The 20,702-nt window shown below is 37.9% G+C and overlaps 1 protein-coding gene across 1 annotated transcript in view; it reads left to right on the top strand.

The window, feature by feature from the left end:
* The window catches only part of MALRD1 (MAM and LDL receptor class A domain containing 1), a 794,826-nt gene that overhangs the window by 343,102 nt on the left and 431,022 nt on the right, over positions 1 to 20,702 (top strand). Inside the window, exon 25 of the mRNA XM_044915239.1 lies at positions 3,380 to 3,593. Within this exon, the coding sequence (XP_044771174.1) occupies positions 3,380 to 3,593 (214 nt within the window). The remainder of the gene's footprint in view (positions 1 to 3,379; positions 3,594 to 20,702) is intronic.

Below are 20,702 nucleotides of genomic sequence, written 5' to 3'. Positions count from 1 at the left end.
TATGTACTTTTAATGCCAGCCATCATGCTTCACTTCACAGTCAGCCTCACTCATACAAAGAACACCTCCCTCGATTTTACAGATATATTCCCGGAGACTGTGGAGTAATTATGTTAATCTATTTCAAAACTAATTAAAAAGACAGACTTTTGAAAGCACGTTGTATTGTTGAACCTTAGTAGAGGTAATTGATTTACCTAACTCAAAAATATTTTGGGTAGGCACAAAATTATATAATGCTGTATTTGTCTTCATGTAGATTACAATAATATTAGGAGGATAAGACCTATACATATCTAACAATTTAAAATAAGAAGTAGTACATATGCTTAAATTGAAGATAATTATATGCCAAGGTAATTGGTATGGATTTTGTTTTTTATGGATTATCAAGAAAATAACTCATGGATGTGTGTGTGTGTGCGTGCACGCGCGTGCGTGTGTGTATTTGTGTGTGTGTGTGCATGTATTTGGCAGAAGGGGGTTTTCTTGGAAGAAAACCTTAGCTTAGCTATTAAAATTTTTAAGATTTGGATCAGGAAAGTGAGAAGCCAAAAGCATTTATGCCTGGGACCATTTTCTTAGTGTTAATTGCACAGGGCTTAATTTCATGAATATAGAACCATTTATCTCTAGATAGAAGATATATCTTGGCTAATTATATAGAAGATATATCTTGGCTAATTGAGTAACTATAGTCACATGCTATGTGAAAGATCAGCTCCTCTCCATACCGGTGGAAGCACAGGGCAGCTACCTCTGTAAAGGATCAATACAGCCCTGTCCCCAATTTCTTGGAATGGTAGGTGTCATAAATCCCATATGTTTTTGGCCTCTCACTAGAGCCCAGTTTTCTTATGGATCATTTGTAGATTATTTAGGAAATTGATAAGAAATAAGTTCAGCCTGAAGATGTAGTTATTGGACTGCAATTTCATATTGCACAATATGAAATTTATTTTTAAAATGACTTCACGTGTTCATTCTCTAAGATCTTTTAACTGAGGGTAGAAGAATCCTCAGCAAGAACATGGAGAAGTTTTCGCTGCTGCCAGACATAGACTTCTACCCCAGGCAATGAATTCTTAACTAGTTCTGTGCAAGTAGAATATTTGTGTAGTAAAATCATGTTCAAAATAACATTAAGGGGCATTTCAGCAGGAGGAATCAATTATTAACATTTCTGAAATTTGCTTTTTCATATATTGAAATTTGATTGAAGAGAAATATGCCCATGTTGTTTGATTCTTAAAATTAGATAATAATGGCTTGTGAATATTTGATGTTTTTTTGGGATTCACTCATTCCTTCCATACAGACTTACTAAGCACCCACTATGTGCAAAGCTCAGTACTATGCACTGAGCCAGGCATACTGTCTGTGTTTTTCCCATTTTGACAATATCATTCCCTTTCACCTCAGAAAGAGGAATACCTCTAACCCTTAAGTAAAATATAAGATGCTTTTTAGAAATTATATGCGGAATCAGCACTGAGTAGTTTTCAGAGTTTTATCTGGGAGCCCTCAAACTTAGGGTACTTAAGTAAAATAGGTCGTGTAACTAAAGCAGGCATATACACAGCACTTACTAAGTGCTAAGTTCTATTCTATGAATTTGAAACATTTATTCCTTTAGTTTTTACAGTCATTGTATGATCATTATCCCCCTTTTATATTAGAATACACAGTTAACCTACACACGAGGGAACTTGCTCTAGATGCAGACTACAAAATGGCAGAGACAGACTTTAAGCAAGGCCAGTTTATCTCCAAGTCCATAATCCAAACGCTGTGCCATATTGCTTTCCAAATTTTCCAAAATAATTGACCCTTTTTATTTTACTGAAAAAATATAATTACTCTTTAAAGAAAGTGTAATCACATTCAATAAGAAAGTGTATGGAATCTTAACCAACATCTTATGGAGCATTGGGATATAAGCAGTGATTTGATCATTTGAACATGGCAGGCACCTGAGAGTCCATCTATAGAGTTGTGCAAAAACAAATTAATAAGGAAACACTTATTATCTGATTTCTTTTTCACAGAACACTGTATCACAATGTTTAGATGCATCCAGAAAATAGAGTACCCTTTTCAATTTGTGTATCGGTGTTTCCTTATAAAACACTGTAGTCCTTATTCTTTCTAGTTTCACCTTTTCTTAATGACTTCCAACCTCTCAATCTATCAAATTTATTTTTCTTTTCCAGCATATCTGTTATAAAGAACAATATATGTAAATTTGGTATATGAATTGACATAAAAATTGTATTTTTATTTTGTTTTGGTTTTGATAATTTGAGAGGCAAGATTTTCAATTATTCTACCATCTTATCTTAAAAGGGAAACACACACGTTTTCATACAGTCACATAAAAGCATAACACATCCTCAGGAAAAATTGTAATTCTTTTGAGAAAAATGTTTAGATTTCATCAAAAGCTGTTTGGGAGTTTGAACAATAAATATTTATATAAAATCACTGAAGTAAATCTGTATTCCTTGTTAACTCATTTCAAATTGCTCTAAATTTACTTTAAAATATGTGAATTTTTCTTATGTTAATACACAAATACATATTTGGCATGCAGAGAAATTTAATAGAAACATTCTGAATTAATTTCACTTAGAAATTTGAAACTAAACAATTTGTGACTTCTTGTGTTCCATGAAACAGTGTTAATTATTCTTCCAAGCACTGGTAATGTTACAAATTGAAGATGAAATTTTAGCAACTCCTGTTATGACCTTTAATCATTTCTAATTCTTTTGGAGTCCATGTAAGTGGGATTTCCCTGTCAGACAGTGGCACACATGAGAATTTTGTTCATCACATACATTGGTCAAAGGCAAATTAAAATCATTTTAATTCCAAAAATGTGGGCAATTTAAAAAACTCATGGTATTGAGGTTTGATATCTTCACTTTCACATAGTTGGGGTGGACAGATCTGAGGAGTGGCAACAAATTGGCCAAAATAAAGGATGTGGTTGCATCTTCTTTCTCTTTGTGTGCTTTGTCACCTGATTGGCCTCTTTCCTCCCATATGAGGTGCAGGTGAGGCTCTAAGAAGCGAGCAGGTCTTGTTTTGGATGAGAGAGCTATAGAATCAGCATTGGTAGGTTGGTGGCTCCTGCTGGTTATCTTTGCCACCTGTCCTAAAAATCTAGACAAGACATAGTGGTGTTGCCACTCCCCCATTTGTGGGATGACTCTCAAACATTTTGGGTGAGTTTCATTATGGGGTATTTTTATTAGATTCAAACCTAATGTCCTATATTTAATGGTTGCCTCAAATTTTGAATTCTTGGACAATTCAACTGAAATTGGATTTCTTTCCTTCTTTCCTTTCTTCCTTTTTTTTTTTTTTTTTAAAGATTGTCTTTAGGGCAAAGCGTGGTATCAGTTACATGGGAGATGTAGCAGTGGATGATATTTCCTTTCAAGATTGTGCCCCCCTGCTCAGCCCAGACAGGAAGTGTACTGCTCAAGAATTCATGTGTGCAAACAAGCAGTGCATTGCAAAGGACAAGCTGTGTGATTTTGTGAACGATTGCGCTGATAATTCAGATGAATCTACTTTCATTTGCAGTAAGTGGAAGTTTTCTATTTCCTCACTTTTCCCCTTTGTCTCCTACAACCTTACCCTGCATGTGGTGTGTTAATTGCTGAAACATACAAAGTATGTAAAGCTCAGTAGCCAAGTCAGGTAAGGTGATTTACCTATTTAAATACATTTCTTTCCTTCTCTCAATACTTTTTTTTAGAACTGTAATTCATTTAAAACTAGTTGGTGGCTTGGTGTGTGTGAAATAATTGGTGATAAATTGGAAAACAGGTGTGTTCAAAGACAAACAGAATGGAAACGGGTATTTTTCATATGAAAGAAAGTTTTGGGAAAAAGACAAGCAAAACATCCATCAACGCCAATTCGTGCAGGGCTCACAAGCCTCTATGCTTTGATGCATTTGAGAGAGTTGTCATTCCTTTGTGTAAATTACGAGATGTGATAAATGTTAAAAATAAATAAATACCTAGATAATATATTAAAGTGGTCTTCTAAAGGAAATACATATCAGCTATATGATATTATTGTAGGAGATCAACTCATAATAAATAGCACCTATTAAAATATCCTTAGCTAAATGGGCCATATATGCTCATTTGGGTAAGTCTGTAAATTGTGCAACACAGTCCAATTATTACCTCATTGCATTGCAAATGAGGTGAATACAGATTGTCAAAATGAAGGTTGACAAATTATTCCACTTACTTGTAATAATTTCTGAGCAAGAATATTTTTGTTTGAGCCTTTGTTGTTGTTACTGAACCAAATCTGGAATATCAAGAACAACTTCAGTAGAGTAAGAGCTCTCGTTTGTATAGAACTTTTAACGTTCAAAGCCCTCTAATCTACTAATGTCTACCTGGTCTTCACAGAAGCCCTGAGGGGTAAGTGGGACAGACACTCTTACTGTATATTCCACAGAGGAAGCCGCCAACAGGAGTACTTAAAATTTTGTCAAAGTTCTTAAGACTGGTGTTGACAGAATTGGTCCTAGAACCAAGAACTTTATGATTCACTGCTTTGCTAAAGCTTCCATACCACCTCTGTGTAAAGCTGAATCTTAAAAATATTAAAAAAAAAAGTTATAGATGTAGAAATCCTATTTATATCAAGTAGCTGTTTCTTCAGTTGTGGATTATTTCTTCCAATATCTATTTATTAGCACACAGGAACTAAGCAAATATATTTGGCTAATCTTGAATTCTGAATTAATATTAATCTTTACCTTGTAAATATTTTCTGCTGCATGTTTAGTTACTTTCTGCATCAAATGCTTTTACAGTTTCTTCATTGCCATTTTCATTTCAATATCACAGAAATCTAGGTTATCAGTCAAAGAGAGCAGATATTATGCTTTTGAATTTTATTTCTTATGTTGCCAATGTATCTCTTTCCCCAGATAAAATTTAATGCCATTTTGAAAGTATTGATTTATTTATGGCTAAATTTTCCCAGAACTCTTTGTGTTTAGGTTCTAAATTTGTAAATATTTCTAGGAATGCTTTGTCTGAATTTAGGAAAGGATGCTGATAGTTAAGAGAGTCTGAAATGTGTGGGAACTTACTGTCTTGGTACTTCTTTACTTTTTGAGTATAGTTGACACACAATGTTACATTAGTTTCAGATGCACAATGTAGCGATTCAGCAACTCTATACATGATGCTATGCTCACCACAAGTGTAGCTACCATCTGTCACCACACAACACTGTTACAATACCATTGACTATATTCCCTTGCTGTACCTTTTACTCCCATGACTTACTCGTCCATAACTGGAAGTCTGTGTCTCCCACTACCCTTCACCCATTTTGCCCATCCCCCATTCTCTTACCCTCCGGCAACGATCACACTGTTCTCAGTATTTATAGGTTTGATTCTGCTTTTTGTTTGTTTATTCATTTGTTTGGTGTTTTAGATTCCACATATAAATCATTAGGTATTTGTTGTCTTTCTCTGACTTACTTCACTTAGCATAATACCGGTAGTTCCTTTGTATGAAAAATAAAGGTAAAAGTAATCATAAGACTTTGGACAGAAGGTTGTACCAGAAAGTGCTTTTTGGTGAGTTGATTGCCAAATCACTCTTGTTTAGGTTTTGAATGGGGCTACACATATCAGTAATACTGGTGCAAGACAGCTGAATTACTTCCAGGTATTATATAGAAAAAAGAAAACTTTTTCAACTCATTACAACAAATAAACAACAGACGTTAGACCTTAAAAAAGAAACCCACATTTTGATACTGGTTCTCATACATGAGTATGATTTTTGTAAATAGCATTGATTATTTGTATTATGTATTTTTAAAAATTTACCTATAATCCCATTCTACAGTATTGAATGTTTTAATTATAGTGTGGTTAACATATGCTATATGAATTTTGAGTTATCCTGTATAAACTGTAAACTTTTTTTTATTATGTTATGTTAATCACCATACATTACATCATTAGCTTTTTTTTTTTTTTAAAGATTTTATTTATTTGACAGAGAGAGACACAGCGAGAGAAGGAACAGAAGCAGGGGGAGTAGGAGAGGGAAAAGCGGGCTTCCCGCTGACCAGGGAGCCCGATGAGGGGCTTGATTCCAGGACCCTGGGATCATGACCTGAGCCGAAGGCAGACGCCCAACGACTGAGCCACCCAGGCGCCCCTACGTCATTAGCTTTTGATGTAGTGTTCCATGATTCATTGTTTGCATATAACACCCCAGTGCTCCGTTCAGTATGTACCCTCTTTAATACCTATCACCAGGCTAACCCATCCCCCCACTCCCCTCCCCTCTAGAACCCTCAGTTTGTTTCTCCGAGTCCATAGTCTCTCATGGTTCATCTCCCCCTCCAATTTCCCCCCCTTCATTTTTCCCTTCCTGCTATCTTCTTCTTTTTTTAACATATAATGTATTATTTGTTTCAGAGGTACACTTCTGTGATTCAACAGTTTTACACAATTCACAGCACTCACCATAGCACATACCCTCCCCAGTGTCTATCACCCAGTCACCCCATCCCTCCCACCTCTCATCACTCCAGCAATCCTCAGTTTGTTTCCTGAGATTAAGAATTCCTCATATCAGTGAGATCATATGATACGTGTCTTTCTCTGTTTGACTTATTTCGCTCAGCATAATATCCTCCAGTTCCATCCACGCCGTTGCAAATGGCAAGATTTCATTCCTTTTGATGGCTGCAGAATATTGCATTGTATATATATATACCACATCTTCTTTATCCATTCATCTGTCGATGGACATCTTGGCTCTTTCCATAGTTTGGCTATTGTGGACATTGCTGCTATAAACACCAGGGTGTATGTACCCCTTCAGATCCCTACATTTGTATCTTTAGGGTAAATACCCAGTAGTGCAATTGCTGGGTTGTAGGGTTTTGTTATTTTCAACGTTTTGAGGAAGCTCCATACTGTTTTCCAGAGTGGCTGCACCAGCTTGCATTCCCACCAACAGTGTAGGAGGGTTCCTCTTTCTCCGCATCCAAGCCAACATCTATTGTAACCTGATTGTTAATTTTATCCATTCTGACTGGTGTGAGGTGGCATGATGCCGAGCGATGTTGAGCACTTTTTCATGTGTCTGTTGGCCATTTGGATGTCTTCTTTGGAAAAATGTTCAAGTCTTCTGCCCATTTCTTGATTGGATCATTTGTTCTTTGGGTGTTGAGTTTAATAAGTTCTTTATAGATTTTGGATAGTAGCCCTTTATCTGATATGTCATTTGCAAATATCTTCTGCCATTCTGTCGGTTGTCTTTTGGTTTTGTTGACTGTTTCTTTTGCTTTGCAAAAGCTTTTTATCTTGATGAAGTCCCAATAGTTCATTTTTGTCCTTGCTTCCCTTGCCTTTGGCGATGTTTCTAGGAGGAAGTTGCTGCAGCTGAGGTCGAAGAGGTTGCTGCCTCTGTTCTCCTTTAGGATTTTGATGGACTCCTGTCTCACAGTGAGGTCTTTCAACCATTTTGAGTCTATTTTTGTGTGTGGTGTAAGGAAATGGTCCAGTTTCATTCTTCTGCATGTGGCTGTCCAAATTTCCCAACACCGTTTGTTGAAGAGACTGTCTTTTTTCCACTGGATATTCTTTCCTGCTTTGTCGAAGATCAGTTGACCATAGAGTTGAGGGTCCATTTCTGGGCTCTCTGTTCTGTTCCATTGATCTATGTGTCTGTTTTTATGCCAGTACCATACTGTCTTGATGATGACAGCTTTGTAATAGAGCCTGAAGTCAGCAATTGTGATGCCACCAGCTTGCTTTTCTTTTTCAACATTCCTCTGGCTCTTTGGGGTCCTTTCCCGTTCCATACAAATTTTAGGATTATTTATTCCATTTCTTTGAAAAACGTAGATGGTATTTTGATAGGGATTGCATGAAATGTGTAGATTACTCTAGGTGGCATTGACATCTTCACAATATTTGTGAAGCATGGGATGTTTTTCCATTTCTTTGTGCCTTCCTCAATTTCTTTCATGAGTATTTTATAGTTTTCTGAGAACAGATTCTGTTCCTCTTTGGTTAGATTTATTCCTAGGTATCTTATGGTTTTGGGTGCCACTGATTTCTGTGCATTGATTTTATATCCTTCCACTTTACTGAATTCCTGTATGAGTTCTAGCAGTTTTGGAGTGGAGTCTTTTGGGTTTTCCACATAGAGTACCATATCATCTGCAAAGAGTGAGAGTTTGACTTCTCTTCTTTGCCGATTCGGATGCCTTTTATTTCTTTTTGTTGTCTGATTGCTGTGGCTAGGACTTCTAGTACTATGTTGAATAGCAGTGGTAATAGCGGACATCCCTGACGCATTCCTGAGCTTAGGGGGAAAGCTCTCAGTTTTTCCCCATTGAGAATGATATTCGCTGTGGGTTTTTCATAGATGGCTTTTATGATATTGAGGTATGTACCCTCTATGCCTATACTCTGAAGAGTTTTGATCAAGAAAGAATGCTGTACTTTGTCAAATACTTTTTCTGCATCTATTGAGAGGATCGTATGATTCTTGTTCTTTCTTTTGTTAATGTATTGTATCACGTTGATTGATTTGCAGATGTTGAACCAACCTTGCAGCCCAGGTATAAATCCCACTTGGTCGTGGTGAATATTCCCTTTAATGTACTGTTGGATCCTATTTGCTAGTATTTTGGTGAGAATTTTTGCATCCATGTTCATAAAGGATATTGGTCTGTAATTGTCCTTTTTGATGGGGTCTTTTTCTGGTTTTGGAATCAAGGTAATGGTGGCCTCATAAAACAAGTTTGTAAGTTTTCCTTCCATTTCTATTTTTTGGAACAGTTTCAAAAGAATAGGTATTAATTCTTCTTAAATGTTTGGTAGAATTCCCCTGGGAAGCCATCTGGCCCTGGGCTTTTGTTTGTTGGGAAATTTTTGATGACTGCTTCAATTTCCTTAGTGGTTATAGGTCTGATCAGGTTTTCTGTTTCTTCCTGGTTCAGTTTTGGTAGTTGATACATCTCTAGGAATGCATCCATTTCTTCCAGGTTATCTAATTTGCTGGGATAGATTTGCTCATAATATGTTCTTATAATTGTTTGTATCTCTTTGGTGTTGGTTGTGATCTCTCCTCTTTCATTCATGATTTTATGTATTTGGGTCCTTTCTCTTTCTGTTTGGTAAGTCTGGCCAGGGGTTTATCAATCTTGTTAATTCTTTCAAAGAACCAGCTCCTAGTTTCGTTGATCTGTTCTACTGTTCTTTTAGTTTCTATTTCATTGATTTCTGCTCTGATCTTTATTATTTCTCTTCTCCTGCTGGGTTTAGGCTTTATTTGCTGTTCTTTATCCACTCCTTTAGGTGTAGGGTTAGGTTGTGTACTTGAGACCTTTCTTGTTTCTTGAGAAAGGCTTGTATTGCTATATACTTTCCTCTTAGGACTGCCTTTGCTGCATCCCAAAGATTTTGAATAGTTATGTTTTCATTTTCATTGGTTTCCATGTATTTTTTTAATTCTTCTTTAATTTCTTGGTTGACCCATTCATTCTTTAGTAGGATGCTCTTTAGCCTCCATGTATTTGAGTTCTTTCCAACTTTCCTCTTGTGATTGAGTTCTAGTTTCAAAGCATTGTGGTCTGAAAATATGCAGGGAATGATCCCAGTCTTTTGGTACTGGTTGTGACCTAGGATGTGATCTATTCTGGAGAATGTTCCATGGGCACTAGAGAAGAATGTGTATTCTGTTGTTTTGGGATGAAATGTTCTGTATAGATTTGTGAAGTCCATTTGGTCCAGTGTGTCATTGAAAGTCTTTATTTCCTTGTTGATCTTTTACTTAGATGATGTGTCTATTTCAGTGAGGGGGGTGTTAAAGTCCCCCACTATTATTGTATCATTTTGATGTGTTTCTTTGATTTTGTTATTAATTGCCTTATATAATTGGCTGCTCCCATGTTAGGGGCATAGATATTTATAATTGTTATATCATCTTGTTGGATAGACCCTTTAAGTAGGATATAGTGTCCTTTCTCATCTCTTATTACAGTCTTTGGTTTAAAATCTTATTTGTCTGATGTAAGGATTGCCACGCCAGCTTTCTTATGGTGTCCATTAGCATGATAAATGGTTTTCCACCCCTTCACTTTCAATCTTGGGGTGTCTTTGGTTCTAAAATGAGTCTCTTGTAGACAGCATATTGATGGGTCTTATTTTTTTATCCAATCTGATAGCCTGTGTCTTTTGATTGGGGCATTGAGCCCATTTACATTCAGGGTAACTATTGAAAGATATGAATTGGGGCGCCTGGTTGGCTCAGTTGGTTAAGCGACTGCCTTCGGCTCAGGTCATGATCCTGGAGTCCCAGGATCGAGTCCCGCATCGGGCTCCCTGCTCAGCAGGGAGTCTGCTTCTCCCTCTGACCCTCCCCCCTCTCATGTGCTCTCTCTCTCCTCTCATCCTCTCTCTCAAATAAATAAATTAAAAAAAATCTTTAAAAAAAAAAGAAATGAATTTAGTGCCATTGTATTGCCTGTAAGGTGACTGTTACTGTATATTGTCTGTGTTCCTTTCTGGTCTCTGTTACTTGTAGGCTCTCTCTTTGCTTAGAGAACCCCTTTCAATATTTCTTGTAGGGCTGGTTTCGTGTTGCCAAATTCCTTTAGTTTTTGTTTGTCCTGGAAGCTTTTTATCTCTCCTTCTATTTTCAATGACAGCCTAGCTGGATATAGTATTCTTGGCTGCATGTTTTTCTCATTTAGTGCTTTGAATATATCATGCCAGTCCTTTTTGCCTGCCAGGTCTCTGTGGATAGGTCTGTTGCCAATCTAATGTTTCTACCATTGTAGGTTACAGATCTCTTGTCCTGAGCTGCTTTCAGGATTTTCTCTTTGTCTTTGAGACTTGTAAGTTTTATTATTAGATATTGGGTTCCTGAATTTTTTTTATTGACTTTGAGGTGGGTTCTCTGTGCCTCCTGGATTTTGATGCCTGTTTCCTTCCCCAAATTAGGGAAGTTCTCTGCTGTAATATGCTCCAATATACCTTTTCCCCCTCTCTCTCTTTCTTCTTCTTCTGGGATCCCAATTATTCTAACACTGTTTCGTCTTATGGTATCACTTATCTCTCGAATTCTGTCCTCGTTATCTTTTTCTCAGCTTCTTCATTTTCCATCATTTGGTCTCCATATCACTAATTCTGTCTTCTGCCTCATTTATCCTAGCAGTTAGCGCCTCCATTTTTGATTGCACCTCATTAATAGTCTTTTTGATTTCGACTTGGTTAGATTTTAGTTCTTTTATTTCTCCAGAAAGCATTTCTCTCATATCTTCCATGCTTTTTTCAACCCCAGGTATTATCTTTAAAATCGTCATTCTGAACTCTAGTTCTGACATCTTACTAATGTCCGTATTGATTAGGTCCCTGGCAGTTGGTACTGCCTCTTGTTCTTTTCGTTGAGGTGATTTTTTCCATCTTGTCATTTTGTCCAGATGAATGAGAGAACAAAATGCTAACAGGATAACAACCCCATAAAAATATACATAAACAATCAGAAGAGACCTGAAACCAGGGGAAAATAAAGGCAAAGAAAGAGAAAAGAAAAAAGAAAAAAAAAAAGGAAGGATTAAAAAAGAAATATATACGATCAAATATGATCAGGCTGGTGAATAAATCAGTGCCACACACTAGATTTTGGGCGTATTTTGGTCTGTTAGAAGAAACTGCCTCTGAAAATTTTAAAGAAGAAAAGCTTATATATGTACAAAAATAAGGGTAAATATGATGTCAGGATGGAATATGACTGTAAAGATGAAAATTAGAAAAGATTTTATGAAAGGAATTGATAAGACATTGGTTGAAAAAAGAAAGAAGAGAAATTAAAAAAAAATAAAAAAGGAGAGAATGTGATCAGGCAGGAGACTAGAACAAAGCCATATACTAGTGATTTAGGGTATATTTTGGTCTGTTAGAAGAAACTGTATCCCAAAATTTTAAAGAGAGAACAACAAATATGTACCAAAAATAAGGTTAACTACTATGAAGGTATCGAATATTACTCTAAAAATGAAAAATAAAGATTTTTTAAAAAGGGATTGATAAGATTTTGGTTAAAAAAGGGAAAAAGAAAAATTGAAAAATAAAAGAAAATTAAAAAATATTAACTTTGAAAGACTAAGGAATCAGGGGTAAAAAAGCCATGAATTCTGTGTGCTGTATTCCCCTAGTGCTGGCTTTCTGCCATTCTTATTGATCCATAAACTTGGTCTTGGCTGGCTGTTCTTGCTCATCTCCTGAGGGTGGTTCTCAATGTCTTTGCTGGTGGTGGAATTGCCCCGCCATAGCTAGCCTTGGGCAGGGCTAATAATCTGCCTGCATTTGCTCTCGGGAGCTTTTGTTCCCTGCAAGCTTTCCGTACAGCTTTGGAGGATGAGAGTGAAAATGACGGCCTCCCAGTCTCTGCCCTGGAGGAGCCGAGAACTCGGGGCCCCACTCTTCAGTGCACCCCCAGAGAAAAGCAGTCAATCACTCCCATCTCCCTTGCTCCAGCTGCACTCAGTGCTCACCCGGCCTGTGACTGAGCGTTTCTATCTCTGGCACAGAACCCTGTTTGGAGACTCAAAACCCAGCAGATTCCGGCAGTGCACTCCTGTGCCACTCCTCCTGGGGGAGGAAGGGGAGTTTCCCTGGATCTGCAACTTGTTGGATCCCTTCTGGAAGAGCAGTGGCCCGACTGTGCCACGGTTCATGGTTTATGTCAACCCCGAGTTGAGAGCCCACTCCTCTGCTCCGTCTTTGCAGCTGGCTTCCCTGCTCCAATTCCTGGGACCTCTGCCGCACTCAGTCACCCCCAGTCTTTTGGTGACCCCGAGGGTCCTGAGACCACATTGTCCCTGCAAGGGTTCTACCCCCTGTTTAGCCACTGGAGCGACATTCCTCAGTGGAGCTGACTTCTCAAAGTTCCGATTTGGGGCTCTGCAGTTCTATCATTTGCCAGAAGCGGCTGATGGAGGCACCCTCCCTGCTGTCTATCTTCCAGAATATAGCCTCGGATTCACTTCTCTGCACCCCCTACTTTCCAGAAAGTGGTCGCTTTTCTGTTCAGAGAGTTGCTGCTATTCTTTTCTTAGATCTCCTGTTGAGTTCATAGATGTTCAGAATGGTTTGATCCCTATCTAGCTGAATTCCTGGGACCAGACAAAATTTAGGTCTCCTACTTCTCCGCCATCTTGCTCTTCCCCCTCTGTATATAGTGTAAACTTTGATCTTCTAGTTAGACCCAGAAGAATAGGAAAGAGAAAAAAATCTTAAAAGTTACAATAGCAACTGATTTCAGAAATTTGGGTGACAACCAATCAAAAATTTAGCCTTAAGTTCCATAGTCCTTGGAGTTTTTTTGTTTTGTTTTGTTTTTTTTTGCGAATTCTAGGTAAAGATTGATTGAATATCACAACTCTAAGAAAACTTCTGAAATATCAGTAGGTAGAAATACACCATGGAGGAATAGCAGAAGGAATTTAAACTCCTTTTAAAGGAATGGACTATCTCTGATGGAAAAGAAGAAAATAATAATAATAATAATAATTTTTTTTAAAAACAGAAGTACCTGCTGCTTTTATTTTCTTTACATCCATATAGGCTCTGAAAACAAAATGTGGCAGACAAATTAAAATGTCATTTTTGGCTTTATTATCTAAGTAACATATCTAAAATATGGGACGTAGTCAATAAGACGAAAGTGATATGTATGTCTGACAACTCTAAAATATTATTTGAACATATTTTTGCCAGTGATACAGAGGCTTCTTTGGAAAGCAACCCTATTTTTTGTTTCACCATACATTCTGATTAGCATATTTATTGTTCATACATATTTAAGAGTGTATCAGGCAGGGGCGCCTGGGTGGCTCAGTCGTTAAGCGTCTGCCTTCGGCTCAGGTCATGATCTCAGGGTCCTGGGATTGAGCCCCACATTGGGCTCCCTGCTCGGCGGGAAGCCTGCTTCTCCCTCTCCCACTCCCCCTGCTTGTGTTCCCTCTCTCGCTGTGCCTCTCTCTGTCAAATAAATAAATAAATAAATAAAATCTTTAAAAAAAAAAAGAGTGTATCAGGCATACTGAAAATAATTTAATTCTGTACCATGGTTAGTAAGGATGCTGGATATTTAATCAACATAATTAGTGAGTAATATGAACCTAATGGGCAAATGTAAAACTGTATTTGCCATCTGCAGTGTCTGTTCATTTGAAACAGACACAATATTTACCAAAAAAAGAGAGATTATATTATTATTAAATATTAAGGAAATTTCAGTAATTTAAAATTGATTAAAGTAACACATTATGTCTTTTTAATTAGGCTGGAAATTGATTAGATAACAAAAAGCTGGACAATACCTTTTGGTTAGGAGAAATGCACTTTTATTTTCTTTTTAATTTTTTTTATGTGTTTAATTTTTTTGAATTTTTATTTTTTAAATTTTATTATGTAGAAATGTACTTTTAATAACCTATGCCTCCCCTCCAAGAAAAATTACAATGAAATTGTAGGAAGGCGGAGGGAGCCGTGGGGATCCTATGCCGGTCAGCAATAGCCTCCTGTCCTGGGGATGGGGCACAGACTCACAGACTGGTAGCAGTGGGGAAGGGACTTTAGGGCCGCCCCCTGGACTGAATCCCAGAGCAGTGGGGCTGCGAGTGTGAACTGGGGGCAGTTGGCGTTTTTAGAAGCACAAAGGGCAGAGACATGCCCCCATGCCCCTACCTGGAGGCGAGGACTGGGAGCCCTGCTGAGGGGCGCACAACCCAGGATGCTGCAGTTTTAGCAGCACAGACAGAAACGGACATAGTGTGACCTAGAGAGCTCACTGAAGAACAGACTCTGATCTCTCTGCTCTGAGGCAGAGGGTTGAAAACGATCTCTTCTGCTCTGATTCTCGGAAGAGACAAGGAAAGCCGCCAGGGAAAGCCACCAGAGAACAAAAGCCCCCCCAAACCCGTTTTCACTGAGCCCATCCCCCACCACAGGGGGCAGGGCAACTCTGCCCAAACAGGCTTGCCTGAGTAACAGCATGGCAGGCCACTCCCCAAGAAGACAAGCTGGGAAAATAAGAGGCCAACAACCCTAAGGTCCCTATAAAACATGTGCATCTTACTTGGGTTGTGGTCAATAATTTGGACACTACATTCCCTCAATCACCCCTCAACAGAATGACTAGGAGGAGGAACCCATAAAATAGGAAAGACTCAGAATGTGACTTCGAATTGATACAGATACAATCAAGATGTTGGAAATGGGCTTCAGGGTAGCAATTGTGAAGACAATAGCTAGAATGGAGAAATCAATTAATGGCAACATAGAGTCTCTAAGGGCAGAAATGAAAGCTGAACTTGCTGAACTTAAAAATGCTATCAATGAAGTCCAATCTAATCTAGATAATCTAACAGCTAAGGTAAGTGAGGTAGAAGAATGAATTAGTGATCTAGAAGACCGCTTGTTAGAAAAGAAGGAAAAAGAGAAGGCCAGGGAGAAATAACTCAAAATCCATGAAAACAGAATCAGAGAAATAAGTGACACCATGAAGCGTTTCAGTGTCAGAATTATTGGGATCCCTGAGGGCGTGGAGCGAGAGAGAGGACTAGAAGCTATATTTGAGCAAATCATAGCTGAGAACTTCCCTAATCTGGGGAATGAAACAAACATTCGTGTCCTAGAGGCAGAGAGGACCCTTCCCAATATCAAGGAAAACAGACCAACGCCCTGGCTTGTAATAGTAAAACTCACAAATCTTAGAACCAAGGAAACCATGTAAGGGCAGTTAGGGGATAGAGATTCTTTACATACCGAGGGAGGACCATCAGAATAACGTCAGACCTATCCACAGAGACCTGGCAAGCCAGAAAGGCCTGGCAAGACATATTCAGCATACTAAACGAGAAGAACATGCAGCCAAGAATACTGTATCCAGCAAGGCTGTCATTTAGAATGGATGGAGGGATGCAGAGCTTCCAAGACCGGCAGAAACTGAAAGAATATGTGACCACTAAGCCAGCCCTGCAAGAAATATTAAGGGGGTGGATCTATAAAAGGAGAAAGACCCCAAGAGTGATATAGAACAGAAATTTACATACCCAATCTATAGATTCATATCTTTCAATAATCACACTCAACGTGAATGGCCTAAATGCTCCCATAAAATGGCACAGGGTTGCAGATTGGATAAAAAGACAGGACCTATCCATATGCTGTCTACCAGAGACTCATTTTGAACCTAAAGATACATCCAGACTGAAAGTGAAGGTATGGAGATCCATCTTCCATGCCAACAGACCTCAAAAGAAAGCTGGGGTAACAACTCTTATGTCAGACAAATTAGATTTTAAGCTAAAGACTGTAGTTAGAGACACAGAAGATTCTATCTAACAAGATCTAACAGTTGTAAATATCTGTGCCCCCAATATGGGAGCAGCCATCTACATAAGCCAACTGTTAACAAAAATAAAGAGTCATATTGATAATAATATGTTAATTGTAGAAGATCTCAATACTCCACTCTTAGCAACAGACAGATCATCTAAGCAGAAAATCAACAAAGAAACAAGAGCTTTGAATGACACACTGGACCAGAGGGACCTCATAAATATATACAGAACATTCCACCCTAAAACAACAGGATACTCATTCTTCTCGAGTGCACACAGAACTTTCTCCAGAATAGACTACATACTGGGTCACAAATCAGGTCTCAGCCAGTACCAAAAGATTGAGATCATAGTGCTTTAAAACGAACTCAATCACAAGAAAAAATTTGGAAGAACTTCAAACTCTTGGAAGCTAAAGACCACTGTGCTCAAGAATGTTTGGGTCAACCAGGAAATGAAAGAAGAACTTAAACAATTCATGGAAACCAGTGAGAATGAAAACACATCGGTCCAAAACCTATGGGATACTGCAATGGCAGTTCTAATGGGGAAATACATAGCCATCCAAGCCTCACTCAAATAAAATAGAAAAATCCCAAATTCACCAACTAATTCTACACCTTAAAGAACTAGAGAAAAAGCAACAAACCATGCCTAAGGTATGCATTAAAGGGAAATAATTAAGATTAGAGCAGAGATCAATGAATTAGAAACCAGAAGCACAGTACATCAGATCAATGAAACTAGAAACTGGTTATTTGAAAGAATTAATGAGATCGATAAACCACTGGTCAGACTTATCCAAAAGAAAAGAGAAAAGACCCAAATTAATAAAATTATGAATGAAAGGGAAGAGATCATGACTAACACCAAGGAAATAGAAACAATTATTAGAAATTGTTATCAACCACTATATGGAAGAAATGGATGCCTTTCGGGAAACGTATAAACTGCCAAGACTGAAACAGGAAGAAACTGACAACCTGAATAGGCCAATAACCAGTAAGGAGATTGAAGCAGTGATCAAAAACCTCCCAAAAAAACAAGAGTCCAGGGCCTGATGGATTCCCTGGGGAATTCTACCAAACATTCAAAGAAGAAATAATACTTATTCTCCTGAAGCTGTTTCAGAAAATAGAAACAGAAGGAAAACTTCCAGACTCACTCTATGAGACCAGCATTACCTTAATCCCCAAACCAGGCAAAGACCCCATCAAAGATGAGAATTTCAGACTGATATCCCTGATGAATATGGATTCCAAAATTCTCAACAAAATCCTAGCTAATAGGATCCAACAATATATTAAAAGGATCATCCACCTCGACCAAGTGGGATTTATCTCCGGGATGCAAGGGTGGTTCCAACATTTGCAAATCCATCAGTGTGATAGAACACATTAATAAGAGGAGAGAGAAGAACCATATGGTCCTCTCAATTGATGCAGAACAAGCATTTGACAAAATACAGCATCCTTTCCTGATTAAAACAGAGTATAGGGATAGAGGGAACATTCCTCAAGTTCATAAAATCCTTCTATGAAAAACCCACAGCAAATATCATCCTCAATGGGGAGAAGCTGAGAGCCTTTTCCTTAAGATCAGGAACACGTCAAGGATGCCCACTCTCGCCACTATTGTTCAACATAGTACTAGAAGTCCTAGCAAAAGCAATCAGACAACAAAAAGAAATAAAAGGTATTCAGATTGGCAAAGAAGAAGTCAAACTCTCTGTCTTCACAGATCACATGATACTTTACGTGGAAAATCCAAAAGACTCCACCCCTGAATTACTAGAACTCATACAGCAATTCAGTAATGAGGCAGGATACAAAATCAATGCACAGAAATCAGTTGCTTTCTTATACAATAACAATGCAACTGTAGAAAGAAAAATTAGAGAAACTATTCCATTTACAATAGCACCAAAAACCATAAGATACCTCGGATCTATACTCTAGGAACTACAGAACACTCATGAAAGAAATTGAAAAAAACACAAAAAGGTGGAAAAACATTCCATGCTCATGGATTGGAAGAATAAACATTGTTAAAATGTCTATGCTACCCAGAGCAATCTATACGTTCAACGCCATCCTGATGCAAATTCCAATGACATTTTTCAAAGTGCAGGAACAAACAATCCTAAAATTTGTATGGAATCAGAAAAGACTCCGAATCACCAAGGAAATGTTGAAAAAGAAAATCAAAGCTGGGGACATCACATTGCCCGAATTCAAGCTATATTACAAAGCAGTGATCACCAAAACAGCATGGTATTGGCATAAAAACAGAAATATAGACCAATGAAACAGAATAGAGAGCCCAGATACAGACCCTCAACTCTGTGGTCAAATAATCTTCGACAAAGCCAGGGAAAATATGCAATGGAGAAAAGGCAGTCTCTTCAATAAATGTTGCTGGGAAAATTGGACAGCTATATACAGAAGAATGAAACTCGACCATTCTTTAACACCATACACAAAGATAAACTCAAAATGGATGAAAAACCTCAATGTGAGACAGGAATCCATCCAAATCCTAGAGGAGAACATAGGCAGTAACCTCTTCGACATCAGCCACAGCAACTTCTTTCAAGGTACATCTCCAAAGGAAGTGAAACAAAAGCAAAAATGAACTTTTGAGACTTCATCAAGATAAAAAGCTTCTGCACAGCAAAGGAAACCCTCAACAAAACAAAGAGGCAACCCACAAAATGGGAGAAGATATTTACAAATGACACTACAGACAAAGCACTGATTTCCAAGATCTATAAAGAACTTCTCAAACTCAACACGCAAAAAACAAATAATCAAGTCAATGAATGGGCAGAAGACATGAACAGATACTTCTCCAAAGAAGACATACAAATGGCTAACAGACATATGAAAAAATGTTCATCATCGTTAGCCATCAGGGAAATTCAAATCGAAACCACATTTAGATACCACCTTACACCAGTTAGAATGGCAAAAATTGACAAGGCAAGAAAAAACAAATGTTGGAGAGGTTATGGAGAAAGGGGAACCCTCTTATAGTGTTGGTGGGAATGCAAGTTGATACGGCCACTTTGGAAAACAGTGTGGAGGTTCCTCAAAAAATTAAAAATAGAGCTACCCTATGACCCAGCAATTGCACTACTGGGTATTTACCCCAAAGACACAGACGTAGTGAAAAGAAGGGCCATATGCATCCCAATGTTCACAGCAGCAATGTCCGCAATAGCCAAACTGTGGAAAGAGCCGAGATGCCCTTGAACAGATGAATAAAGAAGATATGGTCCATATATACAATGGAATATTGCTCAGCCTTTAGAAAGGATGAATACCTGACTTTTCCATCAACATGGATAGGGCTGGAGGAGATTATGCTAAGTGAAATAAGTCAAGTAGAGAATGTCAATTATCATATGGTTTCACTAATTTGTGGAACATAAGGAATAGCATGTGGGACATTAGGAGAAGGAAGGGAAAAATGAAGGGGGGGAAATCTGAGGGGGAGGCAAACCATGAGAGACTGTGGACTCTGAGAAACAAACTGAGGGTTTTAGAGGGGAGAGGGTGGGGGGATTTGTTAGCCCGGTGATGGGTATTAAGGATGGCACGTACTGCATGGAGCACTGGGTGTTATATGAAAACAATATATCATGGAACACTGCATCAAAAACTAATGATGTATGGTAACTAACATAATAAAATGGAATTAAAAAAAAGAAACTAATAGTGCAGATTAGTGGAATAGAACATAGATATAAGAGATAGTGTTTGAAAAGACATAAAATTTTAAAACCCTCTCAAGGGAGGTAGAGAAAACAGAGCAAATAAATTTAGCACATATTTATTAAGAAGTTACATATCAAACAGTGTTGTAGACGCCTAGTATATATGAGTAAATGCAACAGAAAAAAATGGTTTCCTCATATTCTAGATTTAAACAAAATATTCTCTCTCTCTCTCTCCTCCATCTTCCTCCACCCCCACATTTGTCTGTAACATGCATTATAGAGTTTGTTAAAAGGTGACAGCTGCTATGAGAAAATATAGAGTAAGCTGAGGGAGACCGTAAATGGAGGGAGGGCAAATTGCAATGTTACAGAGCTTGATAAAAACAGGCCAGGATGAAAGATACTTAGCAAATCCTTGAAGGAGGTCTGGGACTTAGGTAACACTTGTTATTTATTTTACTTGTTATAATTTTTAAAAAAATTATAGCCATCCTAGTGTGTTAATAGAGTGGAATGTCTTTGTGGTTTTGATTTGTCATTC

This window comes from Neomonachus schauinslandi, chromosome 5 (assembly GCF_002201575.2).
Source record: "Neomonachus schauinslandi chromosome 5, ASM220157v2, whole genome shotgun sequence".
Classification (NCBI taxonomy): Eukaryota; Metazoa; Chordata; class Mammalia; order Carnivora; family Phocidae; genus Neomonachus; species Neomonachus schauinslandi.
Note: the sequence above shows the minus strand (reverse complement) of the source record. Positions and strands in the feature narration are given on the sequence as shown.